Raw genomic sequence first — 19,595 nt, 5'->3', positions numbered from 1 at the left:
TGTTTGAAAATGTTGAAAAAAAATTCATGTTTTGTTCCTGTAAATCCAATAATGAATGATTCCATTGAGTGTCATCTTGAAACCATCAACATTAATAATTAATTACAACTTAATGAGTCTCTGTTTATACAATCTTTCATTGAAAAGCCATAAATAAATCATAATTCAATAAGGTTGCAACTTGAATGAGATACTAATCGTATTATGAACCATCTCTTGTAATAATTCAATCTAATCTCAACATTAGAAGTATTGATTAGTTAATTATTGCAAAGATAATGAAATAATAGCTGAAATTAACACAAAGACTAGTTGTTTAAATGTAAAAGGTCAACTTGTGGGTTTAAAAATAGCTTTTTCATTTGTATTTTTGCCAACCTACAGGGTCAGGGTAAGTTATTGTTGAGGTTGAATGAGATGTTTAAATGTAAAAATAACAAATCATTTGCAGTTCATAAATGTTGATAGACTTTGAAATTTGAAAATTGTGCCTTTCAAATGAATTTAGCTAATCTCGAGATTAAAATTGACTTTTGAGTCTATTGGGTTTGCTATTATGATACACTTGATAATTGACTCATCAGTTGATCATATTTTTAGGTTAATGTGTTCAAGGGTTAATCAAAGGTTTTAGTTGAAAGAATCGTTGAAACATTAAGCTTTATTGTAAACGGTTTTGTTCAATCACATTTGTTCAATTTTACATTTGTTCATCAACATCATCAGCAGACTGTTGACTTATTTTTGAAAGCACAACAAGATAAATTGTTGAAAGGACATTAAATTGTACGATTAAAGGAGAGAAGAGAAGAGGATAATCAAGTGGATAATCAACCAGCAAGATAAACGAGGATCAGCAAAAACAATGTAACAACAGTGAAGACATAGCGATAACATATTGCTTTGTTGTTGCATTTACAATTAACAAGATTAAATCAGTGCATTAACATAAATTAATAAGCTGGATGATCAACTAAAGCGGTCATTAAATGTTTAAAGCTTGTTGATTGAGCTGGAGATTCATGTCCGTCAATACTTGATACATGAAGTGTAGCTCCAACCGGTGAGTTTACTCTTTCCTTGGCCGGTCCATATGTTTTGCCTGATTCTTGTTCTTGAATTAATTGCCAGGTTGGTGATTTACGGATATCGGTTATTGGTGTTGACGGACGAAGTGAATGGCCTGATCCTACGCTGGGAATCGGGGAAACTGAGAGTCGGGTTACCATCGGATCCAGGTGATGGTGATGAGTTGGTGGAGCAGCATGAAGATTGTTGCTGTTGCTGTGAACTGGCTTGTTTAGGTTTTGACTTTAGGAAGGAAAAGTCAACAAATATACTGTTTAATCAGAAATTGAAATTCAAGAAAAAAATTGGGAAAAAAGGGATTTAAATTGCTTCTAAAATGTCATTTCGATTAATAAAATTTACACTCAACATTGAACCATAAAATTTTACAGGACAACAAAACAACAAGCAAACGGTCAATGTACAAAAAAAAGGTAAACAAAAATCTGGTTAAACCAGAAGTAACTCCAAGTTTTACCTTAATTTACCCTTGATTCAACACTTGCTTTATTATCGACTATTAATCATTAAAATAATTTGTAAAATCAATAATTGTTTTAATGGTAAATCTGATAATAAACTTAACCCTTGACTTTGGTTCAGTCCATGGATTGAGCCTTTTGTAAGCTCAAATCCCTTGTAACATCTCGCTGGAGTTGAGTATTTAAATTGTTTGACAACAGACATAAAGCAATTTAATTAAGACAAAGGACAGTTGATATAAATTTTGATGATTAACTTACGGAGCCAAAGTTTCAGCAATCGATTCCCTGCTGTAAACATTTAATGGTGAATTATATTGAAGATGGACAACCTTTTCTGCATCAATGTCACCAGCAAACTGCAATTAAAAGATAGACAATAATCATATTAGTTATGGCAAAGTTATCCATTGAAATTTTATAATTCATTAATCATGATTTATCGTTAAAATGGAGAAATATTGAACAAATTCAAGTTTCCTTCATCATTATAAACATTGAGATATTTTTTTGTCTTTTTGCTTTTCACTCTTGACTGTGAATTGATTTCAAACATTATTGTTCTAGTTAACTCAACAATTTACTCCAATTAAGATTTGAATGGCAATTATCATTAAAAACAAATTACTTCGGGAATGCAATTTAAAAGGAAAGACTCTTCAAAATTATAATTGTAAATAACAATAATAACAGTTTGTCCTCGATTGAAACTTACAATCAAAATTTAGCTTTTACTTTGTCACATTTCAAGTACCTGACGACTGAATTAACTAATAAGATCAAAACTAGGCTTTGAACGTTGAAAGATTTCCTTTAACAATCAATTGAATTTGGACTAATTTAAAATAATTTACTAACAAATAGATGACAATTTAACAGACTAAAATAATATTTTTTCCGGTTTTGATTGTATTTTTTTTGTGTAAAAAATTCAAGGTTCTGGGTTTGATGGACCAGTAAAAGCCAAGCCTTTCTGGTTAACCATTGAAAATACTTGAATTAACCTGAATCTTACATTCAATTAATAACAATGATATCACAATTTAATTTGTAAGTCACTTTGTTAACCTTGATTGTTAATCATTTGATGCTTTTAAGTGAGAAACAATCAAGATTAAATAACAACAATACAACTTTTTCTTAAAATGTAAATATTAAATATTAACCGTTGTTTTCATTGAATGAACACAATCAAGGCTAAATATATTTAGTCACATATTTTTGATTAATGATTGATTATGGTTAACCATATTTTATGGATTAATCATATTCATATTAGAATCAATGAAATAGGGATTTTTCAATGATTATAAAAGCTACAAATAATGCAACATAAATAATTTTAAACTGTGAGGAGAGTAAATTTTTGTTCAATTGTAAATCATAAACAGAATGCTGTTAACTTAACGCTTGTATCTTGTTTTAAAATTGTATTATCATTATATTATATTATACTTATAGGTACAACCTTACTGGTTGGGTTACCTCCTTTAGTTAATCATAAATAGACTGTTGCCAAAAATAATAAGGACAACAATTTAAATACAACAACAACTCCCTTCCTCTGTGAGTTTGAAATACAAGTTCATAACAGCCTTGAACTTATTATAAACCTATTCACCGAATGTCTCGACTCATAAATTTCACCCAATAAGTTTGAGCTAAATCATCCAAAACCAGAGAGTTTTTACAGTCAAAGTCAGGTCAAGCTAGAAATTGGAATGTGATTTAGCCGGCAAAACTGAGTTTCTTCGGCATATTTCATCTGGTAGTTAATGAATTATCTTGTACTTTGCTTGCCGATGGATTTGTCGGTCTCATATCATAATCAGCTCCATTTTACTCGACTTTATTCCGTCACCAATTTGTCTGTTAATCAAAATCCCAATTCCGAGTCTCTCCATTACAAACACTTGCTATCAATTCACAGCTTTTGTAGTTTACAATATTTGGTACTTTCTATTACCTCTCCTTTTGTCTGGTTAAATTGATTGATTAACCACCTTTAAACACTTACCCTGTTCATAACTTCTTTCAATCTATCAGGTCTAGGAACCGGAGATGAAACCCGAGGGGGCTGTTGCCAGGTTGGGTCTCTGACATAGCGAAGGTAGGATCCTGTTGGATAATCATGAGTTGGCTTGGGCTTTGGTGTGACCACAGGGAAAGTCCGGTGAGGCTAAAGTGGTGAATACAAATGAAAGAAAAGAAGATAAATTGATTAATGTAAATTTTCAAGCATTGGAAATAAGCTGAGGTAAAACGTGTCTAAACCATTTTTTTCTAGATTTCAACACATGTTGATCTCTGTTTGATGGTTAATTTTATTCACCAATTCAAGCTTAGATTCCCCTATTTTTCGTAGAAAAATAAGTTCGTAGCTTTGATCTAGCAATCTAGCAAAATTTTTGTCAATTTGCCAAAATAAAGGTTGAATATGTGAACAACTATCGTCAAGCTTGCTGTCGTTGTTATTTTGATATCATCTTACTTTGAAGAGTATGTCAAGAGGACATTCAAGGATCAAGGTTTACATACTTAACTACACCTTAACTATCAAGTAGTTGTAAGATAATCATCAGATAACTTATTAATAATAAAGAAGCACAATTGAAAAATATTTAACAATGAAACAAAAATAACGGAAAATTTTAAGAAAATAACTAGAGCCATCTAACGTTCAATAATCAAACAGGTACGGTCAATGTTTCTAATTGATGAAAATGGCTATTTGTTTAGAGATTGATCGACAACTAATAATATTTAATTTTGTTTTTACTTTACTATTTTCGTTATTCGTTGTTTTATTGGTTGATTTGTACAAATAGTGTAAATACCTGGTTAACTACAGCCAATCGTTCGCGTTGTTTCTCCTGTTCATACAGAGCCCTTTCTTGTTCACTTGCAGTTGGACCTCCAGGATGAGTATCAAAGTGTGGAATCACTCCAACTACTGGCCTGTATTGATTTTGTTGATTGGACGGTGATTGATAAGATGGATATGATGTTGGTTGATGATGAAAAGATGAAGGCGGTTGCCAGGTTGACATTGGAAATACAATTGGATCGCTATTAAATCCTTCAAAAAGTGAAAATTGATATCAAACAACAGAAAGAAAACAATGTAAACTTAAAGACTAAATAATTTAATTCAAAAGTCAACACCAATAATCACAGTGATGAAACCAAATTTGTTGACTGTTTCGCTGTAGCTGATAGATAAATCTGGACACTATTGGTTTACCTGTTTTAATTAAATTAAATTTACTTGATTCTGGACGAGTTGTCAAAACAACACTAGACAAACTTTGGTATCACTTGGATGCTTGGTATTGAAATACAATTTGTAAAGCTTTTTACCTCGTAAGTTGATGGGAAATGGTTCGAATCAAAGATTGAGTTAATACTAACTTAACAAAATGACTATTTCTTGGAGAAACTGTAAAAATTTCAAGGCAATACTAACTACACTTGTTCCTACTGATTTTAATCATTAGTTGCCATGCACATCTCCAAAAAAATTCAACTTTCAAAGGAACACAAATCTTTATATTGGACTCAATTCGAGTCTAAATTTATCTTGAACCAACTGTTGAACAGCTCATCTTTTATCCTCAGGGTTGGCATCAAATCATCATTACCAACCCAAACATTCACAGTTTGAACTAGATTAACTTTCACCTCGATATGTATTTATACATATGCATGTGTATTACCAGTAACTAAAGGGGTGAAGTGATAATATTGAAAAAATTTGGGTCAATTAGGTTGACAAAAATGTTAACCAAGTCACCAGAAAAAAATTATTAAAAACTCGCCTTTGCAGACTTGAAATTCATAACCAAGTTAATAAGTGATGAAAGTGATTAATTAATTAAAAGTCAACAGAATGGTGACAAATTTTTGAAATAACAATCATTAACAATTTCGCCTCCTTTCAATGAACCTCATTGTTCAACCTCCTTCAATTGATTACCTTTTGTACCGATTGCATGTTGATTTTTGGGTTTATTTGTTTTTACATCTCAATCGATGCAATTAATGAATGAAAAATGTGTCAATCAAGTAACATTTTGTCAACTTGTTAAGTCTCATGATATAAAATTAGACATTATTTGATTGAAAATTAACCTTAATATTGTAGCCAAAAAATTGCAATAATCAACTAATCAATTGATGTTAATGTTGACTGTTCCGGTGATTTACATTTTCAGCCATCTTTACCTTCAACTGTAAGGATTACAAGCTGATACTAACAAAAAGTAAACCAAGAAAAGATGGAAACATCTCTTTTCCATCTCGCCAATGTGAGTTAACTTGCCAAAATATTTGATAAAAATATCACAATTAAATTGAAGAGTGAAATGTTAACTTGGAGTAAACAAAGTAATTTACAATGAATTAGCATTTATGGTTAATTATTATCCCATAAATAAGTGCTCAACGCGATCAGTTTCGTCTCGTTACATCGAAAGTGCATTTTGAGTCAAAGTTTACATAGACTTGCTTTTATATTACAAAAAGCCTTCAATGTTAGTCATAAAAATATCGCAGCATTTAATATTGACAGATTGTTGATTAAAAGGGGAAACATTGAAGGTAGGAAATTTAATTACAAGATCAAGAAATGATTTTGAATCATTTTGTATTAGCAGTTCAATGTTGCTGTCATAGTTAACTTGACTGGTGCTGTCATTTGAATAGCCATTAACGTTCAAATGGTGGTCATTTATAATGACAGCGATAATAAAAAAATTTAAAAATCAGTCGGCGTTCAAATCTAAGGTAGCAAAGTCTGTTTTTAGTCGAGATTGATCATCAACTGAATTTAAACAAGGCATTTCAATTGTGTCTAATGGATGGATAATTATATTTTTTCAATAAGTTGGCAAAAACGGACAAATAACAGGATAATTTATTAAATATCAACATTTTTTTTCAATATTTTACCCAAGAAAGGATTTTTTAGGAAATTTTTTCATTTTATTTTCTCAGAAAGAATCTCTGTGTTGAACACACAAAATTATCCTGTCTTTACTTCTATTCTAGTCTAGTTTATAAATCAAATAATCAGCAACTATTGATAAGCTCTGAAAATATTCAAATAATCCTAAATTGAGATTATTCAATTGTAAATGAGCTTTATCTTATTTGCTTTATCTATTTGCTTTCTTATTAGCTTTATTTTGTTAAAGTTTTACAGGCTAATCATTTCTATCATTTCGATCGATCGAAATGAAATAAGAAAGATTGTAATGAATTTATTAAAGATAGTGTTTTAATTTTAAGCAATAAAGGACAATTTTTTTCTGAATTAATATTTTGTAATTGAACACAATTATGTTTACTCCTTTCTACTCGCTAGATGGAGACATAGACATAAATACTTTGTGGCTCCCTCTCGATTCTAAACTGTCCCTTTCTGACCAATTTGTTCAACAAAATTGTCAACAAAATGTGAATTTATTTTATCTTGTTTAATTAGAATTTATGTCTTCTTTTTGTTGAATTTTCTTATACATTAATTAAATTTTGTTTATGGCGGAGAGTGTACATGCACGATATGAACAACAATAATCCAAATAAGTATTACAATTATGACACTAATCTACGATACATGCAAAACAACTCACATCGATCCCATCATCCACCTAGTATGTTTGATAATCCGCGGAATGATTACTATAATGGGCCTCCGAGTTATATGAATCCAAATATGATGAACAATAACATGATTCCCAATCCCAATAGTGGTTATAATCATTTCTCTAGTTCTTATCCTGCATCAGGTAATGGATCTTTTTATAGGAGTTTTAGGCAAAATTGGCAACCTCAAGTTATGCCACAACAACATCGACCAATGCCCCCGCCACAAGCCACCCAACCACAACAGACCCAGCAAACTCCAGTATCACAAGGACAGCAGTCATCTCAATCTACTAGTAGCCAAAATCGTGGCTTTTCAAGTACAAGTTCAAGGAATAATCGAGCCGCAGATGAAAGTCAGCTAGCAAAGCTGAAACAGAACCTAGCTATAACCCAAAAAGAGCTTACTCGAGTTACAGCAGAGAAAATGAAACTTGAGGTAGAAGAACAAAGATTGCAAAAGATTGTTGAAAAAACCAAGTCAGATATCGAAAAATTAGATACTCGACTTAGAGATCCCAGGGTCAAGAGTCGCCCTGAAACAATTTCAGGTAAATCTCACTATGATTCATGTCAAATCAACCAATTTTCAATGAAAATGTCACTTCTAATCGTGTCATTTATTCTATCTTGCAGTCTCATCTTCATCTTCATCCATTGAAAATTTAAATTGCGGTAAATTTTTGCCTTGAATCATATGTGTAAATATTTTCTTCTTTCAACTAAGTAAATTTTAATCTTTTTTTTATCAGGTCCTCCATCAACTCCTCCATCCCTGGATAGATCGTGTACATCTACTTTCACTACGACCACGGTTCCGTCAATGACTTCTTTGTCTTCTACACCTGTTAGCAATTTAATAACAAATTCAGTGCCAAGCCATACTGTTTCAAATATTCCAACCCCTAGTGATTTATCATTTACTCTTCTATCTACAAATAATTCAAGATCATCTCATACTATAACTTCTGGCTCTTCAATTAGTAACAATTCTAATTCTTTATTAGTCCAACCTGCACCTTCAATACCTGTACCTGTCACAAATCAGTCGAATAGTTCAGTCAACGGATCCTTACAGAACACATTCTCTAGCAACAACTCTGGATCTTTGCTTGCATTCCCTAGAAACATGAACAAAAATGTTGTATCAAGGGGAAAACAGTTGAACAATCTAATTGAATTCAAACAACTGCCCATAATTTTCGAGGTTTTCGGTGATGACCTTTTGAAGCCAGAAATTTACCGTAAGTAATTGACCCAACAATATTTTTGATATCTATATATTTTTTATTGATTTTAACTTTAAATATTTTTTTCTTTTAGCTGCAAATCAAACTAAGGTTAAAGCATCTTTTTCGATAACACCAAAGCAAATGGAGCTATTGCAACGTAGTCCTCAACATAGAGTCTTATTAAGAATTTGTTATTTTAAAAACAAGAATACCGCTCAAAGTGACCGAGTATCACGTAAATTAGCCATAAGGATTAATTCTAGGCCTTTCTCTTTAGGGGTAATTTCACATATCTGTTCTTTTAGATCTTCAGTTTTTTATTTATCCTAATTTTTCTTCATCAGAAACAAACCTCCGGTTCTATTAAGGCACCTTTAGACATAACAACGTTTATTGACACTAGGAATGAAATTGAATTATGTTGGCCTGAAAATGAACCTGGTCGTGAATATGGACTTTGTGTGTCTATAAACCAAAGATTATCTCTTGAAAACTCATTAAAGAAACTTCAAGAGACAGATTATCAAAGGCCTAGTTCAGATGCATTAAAAATGAGTAAGTTCTAAGATTTTCTATTTTATTTTTTTTATTTTTTCAATTTATTGAATTCCAAAACTCTGTTTTTTATTTGCAGTTTCCAAAAATTTCGCTACCAGTGGTGATATCTGCTCAGAAGAAATCATGGTTCCTCTGTGTTGTCCAGTAAGTTTTTTACATTTTTACAAAATATCAAATCATTAAGATTACTCTATCGACTAAAAAATCTTTGTTTATTTTGTTTTTTACTTGCCTTTCCATTATCATCAAGATTACAAAAAAACGATTAGAAATTCCGGCAATCGGTCTCAAATGTGAGCATCTTTTGTGTTTTGATGCAAAATCATTCCTAGATATTAACCAAAAGCGATTGGAATGGCATTGTCCGTCTTGTAAAAAAGCTATAGGGTACAATGACATTCGATTAGATTGGTGAGTAATTATAATTTGTCAACAATTTCTTTTTTCTGACTAACTTACAACCTTTTTCTTTTTTTCTAATCCCAGTCTAATTACTGAAATTTTGAGTAAAACTCCAAGCGATTGTTTAAAAGTCTCATTCGATCGACATGGTACATGGCATCCTGTGATAGAAAATAAAGAAAAAGAATCTACACCAACTTTGATCGATGTTAATAAGATAGATATTATTACCCTCGACGATAGTGATGAAGAAAATATGAAAGGTTATGATGATCCACCAGAGGAAACTCCTACAAATGAAGAGAATGAGGCAGAGGGCGATGATCAAGAAGATGAAGAAGAAGATGATGAAACTGATCAAGATACAGAAGAAGATGAAGAAGTGGATGACGATGATGATAGTGATAATGAAGATGAAGATGATGATGAAGATGAAGAGGAAGAAGAAGAAGGTAAAGTGAATTTCGATGTTCTATTTTAGTTTCAAATCGGTTCGATGATCAGCATATGCATGTTTTATCTTATGGCATGTTCTTTTCTCTCATGTCAAAAGGTGAAATCACCGATAAAGATGGATCTAATCATGGTCGTTGTGAGAGAAGTCGTCGTTATGAAGATGATCCCGACTTCGTATACCCTGGAAATGATACACCAAGTCCAACTGAGACTCCTCTCTCTAACGGTACAAGTCATTTAAATGATTCTGCGTTAGATGAGGAGATTAGGCCACCTTCAAGTAATAACTAAAACTTAGCACTGCATGTTCAGTTCTTGTTATTATGTGCATAAACCTGCATGAGTACAATTGACCAAAATAGACTTAGACAACTCAAATTCTGGATTTTTATATTTCTTTTTCGAATCGTTACCATTTTACTCATTTTTTTATCTTGTCTCTTGAAATTTTAGGTAGCCGTGAAAGAAAAAAGAAACAGTTATTCGAAATATTTGGTAGTGACGCTGATTCTAGAGAAAATTCGCCTGATTCTTCAGTCCGATCCCCGATCAATAAAAACAAAAAGAGGTATGTTTTAGTATTATTAGATGGCCATATTAATCAATTTTCTGTCTCTTTTCTTTTTGATATTTTTCACCAATCAGGCGAAGAGAAAGATCTGAAAGAAGATCATCAAGAAAAGGTCGTCGACATGAATAATGTGATTCGTCTTTACTCTCATATCAGAGATATTCCTGTTGCAAATTACACCTTGTAAGTTGTATTTTGACTGTTAGATGTTCCTTTCGGGCCAATTCCATCATAATCATAGCCGTCATAAAAATCATCTTCATAAATATCAAAATCTTACTTTACATTCATGATGCAGCTAGATTTCATTTTCATACAAGAGAATCATTTCCATCGTGTAAAAGTCACTGAACATATTTAAGGGTACTCATTAGAAATTAAGAAATCAGTGCCTTTGTTATTTATCAAATTGAGCCTAGTTTGACTCCATTATATTTTATGCATCTTCATCTCACTTTTTTCTATTCAACCTACTAGGACCAAAAATATTCTGGGCAATCTTGTTCATTTCATTTGTTTTCAGTTTTTTTCCATCTTTTTTTTCAAGCTTGTAAACAACTGTTGCCCTGATGGCGTTAAAAAGTATGGATTCCACAAACCAAATCATAAATAATAATTCATTTAATGTAATTAATAATGTTAAAAATGAACTTTCACAGAGAGAATAAAGAAAATGCACAATTTGATCAAATTATAAGCTCAGTTTACATAGCAATTTGTTAATATGTTTTGTTAATTGCTATTAGTCTTTACAATGACAAATTGGATGAAATACTTTCATCAAAATGGCTTCTTAATGACAATTAAATATGATATTGATATTTTCATTACACTCTATTTTATCACCATATCTTCATCAACTTTTATTCATAAGCGAAATCTTTACGCACCAGATTCATTGGGATCCTTCAGAACTTTATAGTTTATTTCCAAATTCAAGTTTAACACAATCAAGGGCAATGATTTGTTTAATGTTTCCGTAATTGGACCTTGCTCGAACGTGATTTAAACATTGATAAAACTAGATCAGGATAAAATCATTTTTCTTAAAAAGCTGTGGATGTGATTAACCTGGAAATGGCCTTATATGTGACTTTTTAACCCTCAAGGTATCATTAATTTTTGGAAGACCAAGTAAAATAAGAATCCAAGGAGCTTTTGTAATAAGAATTACATAATACAATATTAGTCAGGGTTATTTCATTTCATTTCACCTTGTTACAGGAATAAGGATACCGCAATCCCAAACGGGACCACTCGATCTTATGAAGAGTGAACCAGAGCAAATACACTCGAAGTGTGCTGCCAGATACGGTTTCCACGAACGTTTACAGACAAGAAAAAATACTGATTTAAATTGAATTGAAAAATGAAAAACAATTTGGGAAAAATTAAATTATTAGAAAGAGGAAATATTATAATATGAAGTGATGAGATGTTTTTTATGAGTGTGGTATTATATCAAGAAATTCAATCAATTAAGGATAAACGAAGTTAAATATGGTTACATTGTATAAGGTAATGGAAAATGAGTGATTAAACTAATGACAATGTAACTAATAAGGATAAGGTAAAAACATGAGGAAAGTTTGCATCAAACTTCTGTGTACATTATGTACATTATATATTATTAAGCTTTGTTGACAAATACAATGTATCAAGAATAACAATACAAATGACTTAAAATGAATTGCTATGGGCATAAATTGTGAATTTGTGAATTCCATATAGAAATAAATGGCTATTGGTTTGAAAAATATCATTATGGAAAAATGATTATCAATTAGTTAGAGGATTACCTAGATAGACAAGAGTAACAGTATAAGTGCTTGTAGGTCATTTTTTGAATCGATCATAAAATGCCCATCATTAGACGTAGTTGGAAGCTCATCCAGTCCATTTATCAAAAAAGGTTAACATAAAAACTCCAACTGGACCCGCAATTGTAACCAAAATAGCTGAAGATATAAGAAAAAGTCAAACCTCCTTTTGACTGCCCTCAAAAATCTCATCTAGCCCTTGTCTACCCTCCAAAGTCAATTCATGAGTAATTATTGAGTCAATTGAGTTTAATCCTTTCCAATTTAATGAAACAACATTTCAATCAACAAGCAAAAATAGATGAAAATGGTGATCTAACTGAATCAATGAGACAAATTAGTAGCATAAATAAAGATAATAGTGATGATGTTCCCATAATTGGTGTTTTTTGCCTCCGGAAGATGATATTCATAAAGCAAAAATCAATTGAATCTCATAAACACCTAAAAATTAATCTTTTGTTAATCGCCTGTTAATCTTTTTGTTTCAATAAAATGTAAATATTCACTGATCACTTTAACACGCCATTTTTTAAGATGACATTCAGATTGTTCAAGAGAAAAAACTGTTCAGTTTGATTTTCAAGGTTATAAAAATCCTTCATTTAGTCACAACTCAGTTGACCAAAAAACTTTCATCAGACAAGAGATGAATAAGATGGTAAAATGAATAAGAAGTTCAACCAAAACGCTTTATAATTGTTGACTGAAGTCTTTTTGATTGTACAAAAATGCTATTTTATAGTCAAGTTGATGCGAAATAATTTACAGAATTGAGTGAAAGTCAAGAAGATTTGACAATGAAAAGACAAAAATGATTCGCGGGCTAAAAAAGTGAATGATCGAGTAATGAGTTGTCAATTTTTTGCGTTGGCCGTATTAGTTGTTTTTTCAAATAAATTCTTGTGAATTCAATTGAACAAGGAAGCGAAATCATCTTTCACGACGTCCTGGCTTTCCAAGGCGTGAAAAAACTCTCAACCCTGAGTTACTGACTTTGACTGTTCGACTGTTCCTATTGAAAGTACGAGAATCAGTAGTTTGAATGCGATCCCAGACTGAACCTCTAGGTCTCTTGTCTCCACCAATACGACGACGTAAGTTGCCTTTAAGTCTAGAAGACAAATCTTTGAATCCTCTTTCTAGATCCGCTTTCATTCTCATATTTAAGGAAGGACTTATATTGGTCGATTTTATGGCAACTTCAACTATTTCATCATTCTCTATTGTCCGAGAGATATTTCGTCTCAATTTATCATTGCTTATTGTTATCCTAGGAGCTTCTTTTACTTTTTCACTTCTTTCTTTTGGATCAGGAACCCCGTACTTCTCATAAAATTTGCTATGCTTTCTAGCGCCTGGCATTTTTTTATCAGCTGAGAAAAGAGAATAAACAGAAATAGAACGATGAAGGATTAGATATTGTGGTGTATAAAAAGTAGGTGATATTAAAGTATAGCTTATAGGCAAAAATAAACTCACCATTATTTGCGAAACGCAATAGAAGATATTTAGCTTTTGGGTGAGGTTTACCTAGCTTCCATCGATTTGGAGGAACAGGATAATCAATAGAATTAGCATCAATAACCTCGACATCATCTGGAATGCCTTCTAAATTATCTTGACTCTTGTATAAAAGCAAAGCATCTGATAGACCATGTAAGGCAGTAGCAGCATCGCGACTGTCGGCAAACAATACATTGCCTGAATAAAAAAAGAATAAAATTGTGATTAAAAATAGTGTCAAAATAATAAGATGATTGTATAGTAAGAATCAAAGGCAAAGAGTTTAACATTACTGACATGATAAGTCGTTGACCCATTCAATGAAATCAGGTTCATAATCATTGAAAAGCTCGAGTACGTCATTTGTATTCATTTCTTGGACTCCTCTAATATGAACAACATTCAACCTCCAATTCGAGCATTTTTTATCTAAAAGGAATAAAGGGGTAAAGAGGAAAGGAAAAAGAAATGCAGTGGTTAGAAATAAGGCGCAAATGTTTATAATATAAAAACACGTTTAAAATATATACTCAACTGATTTCTTCTAAAGGTACACCCAGACTACTATATAGTTCGCTCATTTTTTGATCATCAAGTTTAACAATTTGTTTTGATTGAGCCTCTTCTTGCAAAACAATTCGAATCTCTTGAGTTTGTAAGTCAGATATTGGATCGGTTTCAAGCTGAAGCTCATTATCACTTTGATAATCCACCAGGTCATCAATTTGGTCACCTGCACTGGTTTCGATTTCCATTGTGTCGTCCATATTACAAAATTATTAATAACTTAACTAAAACAATACAATGGTACAAACATTAAATATTAAATACTGATGAAATGAAAAATTAGTACTAGACTAAAAGACAGGTTTGTATAGCTTTGACAACAATGTTTGTGATGCTTCAAAGTTGCTTTTTATCAGCTTGTTTGCCGGTTTATTCAAACTTGGCTAAGTGACCCTTCCTATGCTTTTCCTTCTAAAGTCTTTTTTTCTGGATTTTACTCTTAATTATAATTAACAAACTTAAATTGATTAATTCAACACATTTTCTTTGCGGAAAAAATTCAGTAAATATAAATACACATTAATCATATATTGATTGAATTTGTTTTTAACCAACAAAATAAAAGCTTCTATAGTCCATTTGTATTGAAAAACCAAAATTGCCCGAAAGTAAAACCTGAGTGAAATTAGAAAAAAAAATCGAGAAATTGTCAGTGTCATGTTTACCGCCATGTCCACGGTTATTTTTTATTAAACAAATTTTCAACCATTATTCGTATCTTGTTTTAAATATTAAAGTTAATGTTAAAGTTGCTATTTCAATAATCGTTAAAAAAAGCTTAATCGGTTTTAGTCAAGGTTTTTTGGTTAACAAAATTCACAAAAGATGCATCGCTCATTCCTCGTTGAGATACACCTTTGTTTTTACGGTAGTATGAATTGATGAAAAAGTTGGCAAAAAGCACGAAGTAACTAGCATACATGAGTAAACCCCACTTAATACTGCCTGGAGTAGCTGTACAAGGATAACCTTGTGCAGTTTTATCGTAGGCATAGTAGGTTACATAGAATCCCATAATCATTTGAAGTATTTGTGAACTGGTAATACACATTGCGATTGGCTTTGGTACTCGGAAACCAGAGGCTCGAAGAGCATAATAGCTGTACATGAATGAGTGGACCACATAGTTCATACAAATGTACCAACGAGCCTGTGAAATGTGCTCAGCGTAACAGTACCAGGTGAACAATAGGACTGTAATGTGGTGGTACCAATGAAGAAAGATGAGATTCTGTTTGCGAAAAACGATAAAAAGCGTATCACAGAGTTCGGGAACCTTAGAGAGAGCAAATGCCCAAGTCCAAAATCCGGCGACTCGGCTGACTTCAATATAACTTGGATTGCAGACTGAATGGTAGAAGCCAAAGTTTCTCAGAATGTGAATCATCTCTGGCATCATTCTGAATAAAAATCAAGGAAAAAGAAGATAAATCAATGAACGGTGTTATTAAAGAATGCCATAAATTATGATGAATAATAGTAATGCTTCATTATTGAATGCATTGAATTGCAAAAACCAAAACATGATAAACAGGGAAATGATGAAACAAAAAATGCCAAGTAAAGTACTTGATTTGCCATAACAAAAAATTTTGTACAAAACAAATTTTATCGTCCAAATTGATCATTATTTGTTAAAGGTTTATGTTTTGTATTAAAAAAACCTCCATTTCGATCATGAATGATTAAGAATGGTAGGCGAAGAGGAATGATTCATTGACTATTAAAAATTGCAAGATGAGTCAAATAAGGAATGACAAATTAGCCGTTGATACCAGTTATTAGGGCTAGGTTAGGATTGTTTAGAAGGTATTGTTTATTTTCAATCTTGAGCTCAATTTCAATCATTTGCTTCCGTATAAACAGATGATTTTATACAAACAGATAATGTAACCATTATCATCGTACGACCGTTATAATCATTAATGAAAGTGTTATGATCGTGAATAAAGGTTGATAAAGGTTGATTGTTGAAATTGAAAAGCTCACTCTAAAGTGAAGAGACAAAAATGATGGTTAATGTCAAGGGAGATTTTACATCAATTAGAGGTAAATTGAACGTTTGTATAAATTAAAAGAAATGATAGCGTAATGAAAGGCTACAGATATAAGATGATGATATTGATGATGATGATGATGAAGGAGAGAAACTGGGTAACCAGGAAATTGTTTACTTCTTGGTTATTCCTTCTAATACCGATATTCAATCTTGAGACAGTTTACTTCCTTCTGATTAAAATCAAATGATATTTTCATAACATTAGATTTCAACATCTTATCTTCGTCAACTTTTATTCATAAGCAGAATCCTCACTAACCAGATTCAGGGATTCATTGGAATCCTTCATGACTTTATACTTTACATACAAATTCAAGTTTACACAATCAAGGACAATCGTTTGTTAAATGTTATACCAATCGGAAATTACCTTGCTTCAAACGTGATTTAAACATTGATAAAACTAGACCAGGATAAAATAATTATTTCAAATTGAAAAAAAACTGTGGTTTTGGTTAATTTGAAGGTGGCCTTATGTGTGACTTTTTAACCCTTAAGGTGTTATTAATTGTGTGAGCGGCAATATTTCTGGATGACCAAGGAAAATAAGAATCCAAGGAGATTTTGTAACATGAGTTACATAATACAGCATTGGTCAGGGTTAAGTTTATTTTCAGGTGTAGCCGCCTCAGGAATATTTAGTTAGGAAATAGTTACGAGATACGAAGATCTGAACAAAGTTTCTTTCAGAGGGTGACTGTGAAAAATGTCCACTTATGTTAACTTAACCCTGGCCAGTACTGTAATTGGTTAGCCAAGAAATGGCCAATGTCAAACTGGAATCTGTAATAAACTACTGTTTTTGTATTCAATGACATTCAGTTCCTAATCGTTATGATTCAGTATTACATTTCAATGGTAAAACAATGGTAACCCTACTTTTCAATCAACTAATCAAGCAATTCAATGAATTAAGGATAAATGGTGTTAAATATGGTTATAAGGTAATTGAAAATGAGTGATTAGACTAATGACAAGCAATAAGAATCAGGTAAAATCATGAGGAAAGTTTGCATTTAAGTTTCTGTGTATTAAGCTATGTTTTTAAATATCAAAGTTAACAAGATAAATGACTTGCTAAGAGTGACAATGAGTATGAATTGGGCATTTGTGAATGTATACAAAGAAATGGCTATTAGTTGCAAAAATATTATTATGGAAAGGATCATCAAGGATGCAATAAAATGATTAACAAATTGTCATGAAAGAAACACTAGAAAAAGTAATGTTTCAAAATGAAAACTGGAAAATGAACAATTGGGCAAGGTTGACTTGAATATTGAATAGTTTCATTAATTTCGGTGAATAAAACTGTTGATTTAGACTATAATTGAGGGAAGCTGCCGCAAATTGAATTCACCAGCTCATTTAAATTTTTAGCAACTAGCTGACTGATAAAAAGTATTTTTTTGTGTCAATATCATGTAAAATAAACACATTCATCGGTAGACCTCCTTATACATGTATGTAAAAATTGTCACAGACTAGTAAATTCATCAAGAATGGAAATGTGAGACAGACAGGAATCAAGGAGAAACAATTTATAATTGAATGAAATATATGGAGAAAAATTACCCAAGCAAGTCAAACTAAATAAAACTAAATAATTCAATGTCTTCTGCTGACCGAACTGACAGTTGCAACTTGATTTACAGTTTGGTGATCAAGAAATTATCTGAACTGGGACTGATGCTCAACGACAAAACTAAAAATTGCCTGAATAAACGAGGAAATTATCATGTTTTGCTTTCCTGCCTTTTGACGGTTTCCTGCAATATCTTACCTGATGGTTCCAAGGATTGAAAAAATTGCCAAACTAGTATTCCAAAGAATAAGAAGCGGTCTTAATTTAAAAGGTTGCCTGTTGGACATGTATGCTTGACCCCCAAAAACCATGACTAAATAAAGAGCAATCCAATAGAAAGCAGTTTGCCAATGGCCTCTCATCCAGTCCCGGGCATCAGTATAAACAAATGATTTCTCGAAGGGAAATGCGAAAGTGTAATTTGGTGATACAGCATTGGACCGGTACAAGTAAGGGTCTGAAGTAATGATTGGCGAGTCCATTTTATTTGATTATTGTATTCAGCTGGCTATGGTTGGGAAATGATTTCCTAAAGAGCAAGAAAAATGAAAATTGTTAGTTATATATAAATGAATAAAATTGAAATGTTGACTTGAAATTTCATGGACAATAAAGGCTGATTTAATATACAGGAAAGAGTTAATTTTTGGGTTGAAGACCGAAAAAAAAAGATGGCGAGTAAAGGTTTAATGTAAAGATTTATAAAGGTTACTTGACACTAACATCCAACCAGTTGTGGAATGGGCAAAGCTTGGTTTCAATTTGAAGATGTTTTTAATTGTCACACACAATTTTAAAAATAATGGAGCAAAAATTAAAATAAACTGAAGATCTAACTCAAAGAGGATACAGTTTTTAATAAACTGACAGTTTATTCAGCTTAGGGATGAAAACATCAATCAAATGAAAAGGACTTACCAATAGAGGTGAAGATAAATTATGTTAAAAGTTGATTAAAAATTACAATGAATCAAATAAGTTGATAAAACACCACTGTAATTCAAATTTTGGCAGGTTAACTAAATCTCCACATAACAATTTTGTAATCACCGGATCATCAGATATTTGCCGCTACTGGGTTGACCAATGTTAACAGCAGCTCTTTTTACTAGACAGGTGATTGAATATCAATTGTTTTAAACGTTGATATCAAAAATTGATGACTAATTTAAATGTTAGATAATCACTGTTTAAACAAGTGATTATTTGATAGACCAGCTATAAATTCGTCGAACCAACCAAGGAGTCAAGTATTTCACTGAAGATATTCTGGAGAGTTATTACAGATGTAAGAACACGTTTTTCACTCAAAGCTCTCTCTTAACAGAACAATCGGCTGATTTTAATTTTAAAAAACTTACAATTTGTAAGCTCACAAGGTTCACCTGAAGATAGTATTAGCCTGATCAGTTAACCGTTTCACTGGGAAAAGTCTGACAATGATAGAGTCATTGATAGAATCATCACACTCCCCTTGAGTCCGCCTTTTTCTGAATATGGTGTGGTTTTACCTGAAGAAAGCTTTCTCAATTCAAGCTAACATTTTAGGAAAGGGACGAGCCAAATATGAGACCATATTAGAAACAGGTTTTCTCCATTATAATAATGGCAATTACATGTATGTTGATAAATTACCACTCTGA

General features: G+C 31.8%; 4 protein-coding genes across 28 annotated transcripts; 1 reads left to right on the top strand and 3 right to left on the bottom strand.

Moving 5' to 3' along the window:
• Nucleotides 1-643: 643 nt before the first annotated feature.
• On the bottom strand, nucleotides 644-4,948 carry Zasp66 (PDZ_signaling and DUF4749 domain-containing protein Zasp66). Of its 4 annotated transcripts, none has more exons than XM_089268460.1 (5): nucleotides 4,795-4,948; nucleotides 4,388-4,629; nucleotides 3,568-3,729; nucleotides 1,812-1,909; nucleotides 644-1,339 (listed from the first exon to the last, which is right to left on the bottom strand). In XM_089268460.1, exons 2-5 carry the CDS (start codon nucleotides 4,598-4,600, stop codon nucleotides 1,141-1,143), a joined length of 672 nt encoding a protein of 223 aa, XP_089124586.1. In that variant the 5' UTR covers nucleotides 4,601-4,629; nucleotides 4,795-4,948; the 3' UTR covers nucleotides 644-1,140. The 4 variants fall into 4 exon arrangements, with proteins under 4 accessions (XP_089124586.1, XP_015792653.1, XP_015792660.1 ...); XM_015937167.3 differs by having other exon boundaries at nucleotides 644-1,311; XM_015937174.3 differs by having other exon boundaries at nucleotides 4,911-4,948.
• A 2,046-nt stretch (nucleotides 4,949-6,994) lies between these two features.
• On the top strand, nucleotides 6,995-11,112 carry LOC107368236 (uncharacterized). Of its 20 annotated transcripts, none has more exons than XR_001570117.3 (12): nucleotides 6,995-7,747; nucleotides 7,833-7,871; nucleotides 7,949-8,440; nucleotides 8,520-8,707; nucleotides 8,773-8,983; nucleotides 9,063-9,130; nucleotides 9,237-9,397; nucleotides 9,473-9,840; nucleotides 9,942-10,070; nucleotides 10,298-10,412; nucleotides 10,490-10,598; nucleotides 10,963-11,112. XR_001570117.3 is itself a non-coding variant. In XM_015936056.3 (11 exons), exons 1-11 carry the CDS (start codon nucleotides 7,105-7,107, stop codon nucleotides 10,542-10,544), a joined length of 2,469 nt encoding a protein of 822 aa, XP_015791542.1. In that variant the 5' UTR covers nucleotides 6,995-7,104; the 3' UTR covers nucleotides 10,545-11,112. The 20 variants fall into 20 exon arrangements, 5 of the variants coding, with proteins under 5 accessions (XP_015791542.1, XP_015791515.1, XP_089124573.1 ...); XR_016199330.1 differs by having other exon boundaries at nucleotides 10,939-11,112; XR_001570116.3 differs by having other exon boundaries at nucleotides 10,893-11,112.
• A 1,801-nt stretch (nucleotides 11,113-12,913) lies between these two features.
• LOC107370119 (uncharacterized) lies at nucleotides 12,914-14,613 on the bottom strand. The gene is made up of 4 exons (XM_015938106.2): nucleotides 14,277-14,613; nucleotides 14,039-14,170; nucleotides 13,718-13,939; nucleotides 12,914-13,611 (listed from the first exon to the last, which is right to left on the bottom strand). The coding sequence occupies exons 1-4, from the start codon at nucleotides 14,506-14,508 to the stop codon at nucleotides 13,169-13,171; spliced, it is 1,029 nt and encodes a 342-aa protein (XP_015793592.1). The 5' UTR covers nucleotides 14,509-14,613; the 3' UTR covers nucleotides 12,914-13,168.
• A 341-nt stretch (nucleotides 14,614-14,954) lies between these two features.
• On the bottom strand, nucleotides 14,955-19,380 carry LOC107368612 (very long chain fatty acid elongase 6). Of its 3 annotated transcripts, none has more exons than XM_015936476.3 (3): nucleotides 18,871-19,380; nucleotides 18,151-18,481; nucleotides 14,955-15,708 (listed from the first exon to the last, which is right to left on the bottom strand). In XM_015936476.3, exons 2-3 carry the CDS (start codon nucleotides 18,432-18,434, stop codon nucleotides 15,087-15,089), a joined length of 906 nt encoding a protein of 301 aa, XP_015791962.1. In that variant the 5' UTR covers nucleotides 18,435-18,481; nucleotides 18,871-19,380; the 3' UTR covers nucleotides 14,955-15,086. The 3 variants fall into 3 exon arrangements, with proteins under 3 accessions (XP_015791962.1, XP_089124577.1, XP_015791971.1); XM_089268451.1 differs by lacking the exon at nucleotides 18,871-19,380 and adding an exon at nucleotides 18,665-18,769; XM_015936485.3 differs by lacking the exon at nucleotides 18,871-19,380 and adding an exon at nucleotides 18,676-18,769.
• Between the last annotated feature and the right edge of the window lie 215 nt (nucleotides 19,381-19,595).

Source organism: Tetranychus urticae, chromosome 2 (assembly GCF_039701765.1).
Source record: "Tetranychus urticae isolate SD_2017Ah chromosome 2, NJAU_TeUrti_SD_1.0, whole genome shotgun sequence".
NCBI lineage: Eukaryota > Metazoa > Arthropoda > Arachnida > Trombidiformes > Tetranychidae > Tetranychus > Tetranychus urticae.
Note: the sequence above shows the minus strand (reverse complement) of the source record. Positions and strands in the feature narration are given on the sequence as shown.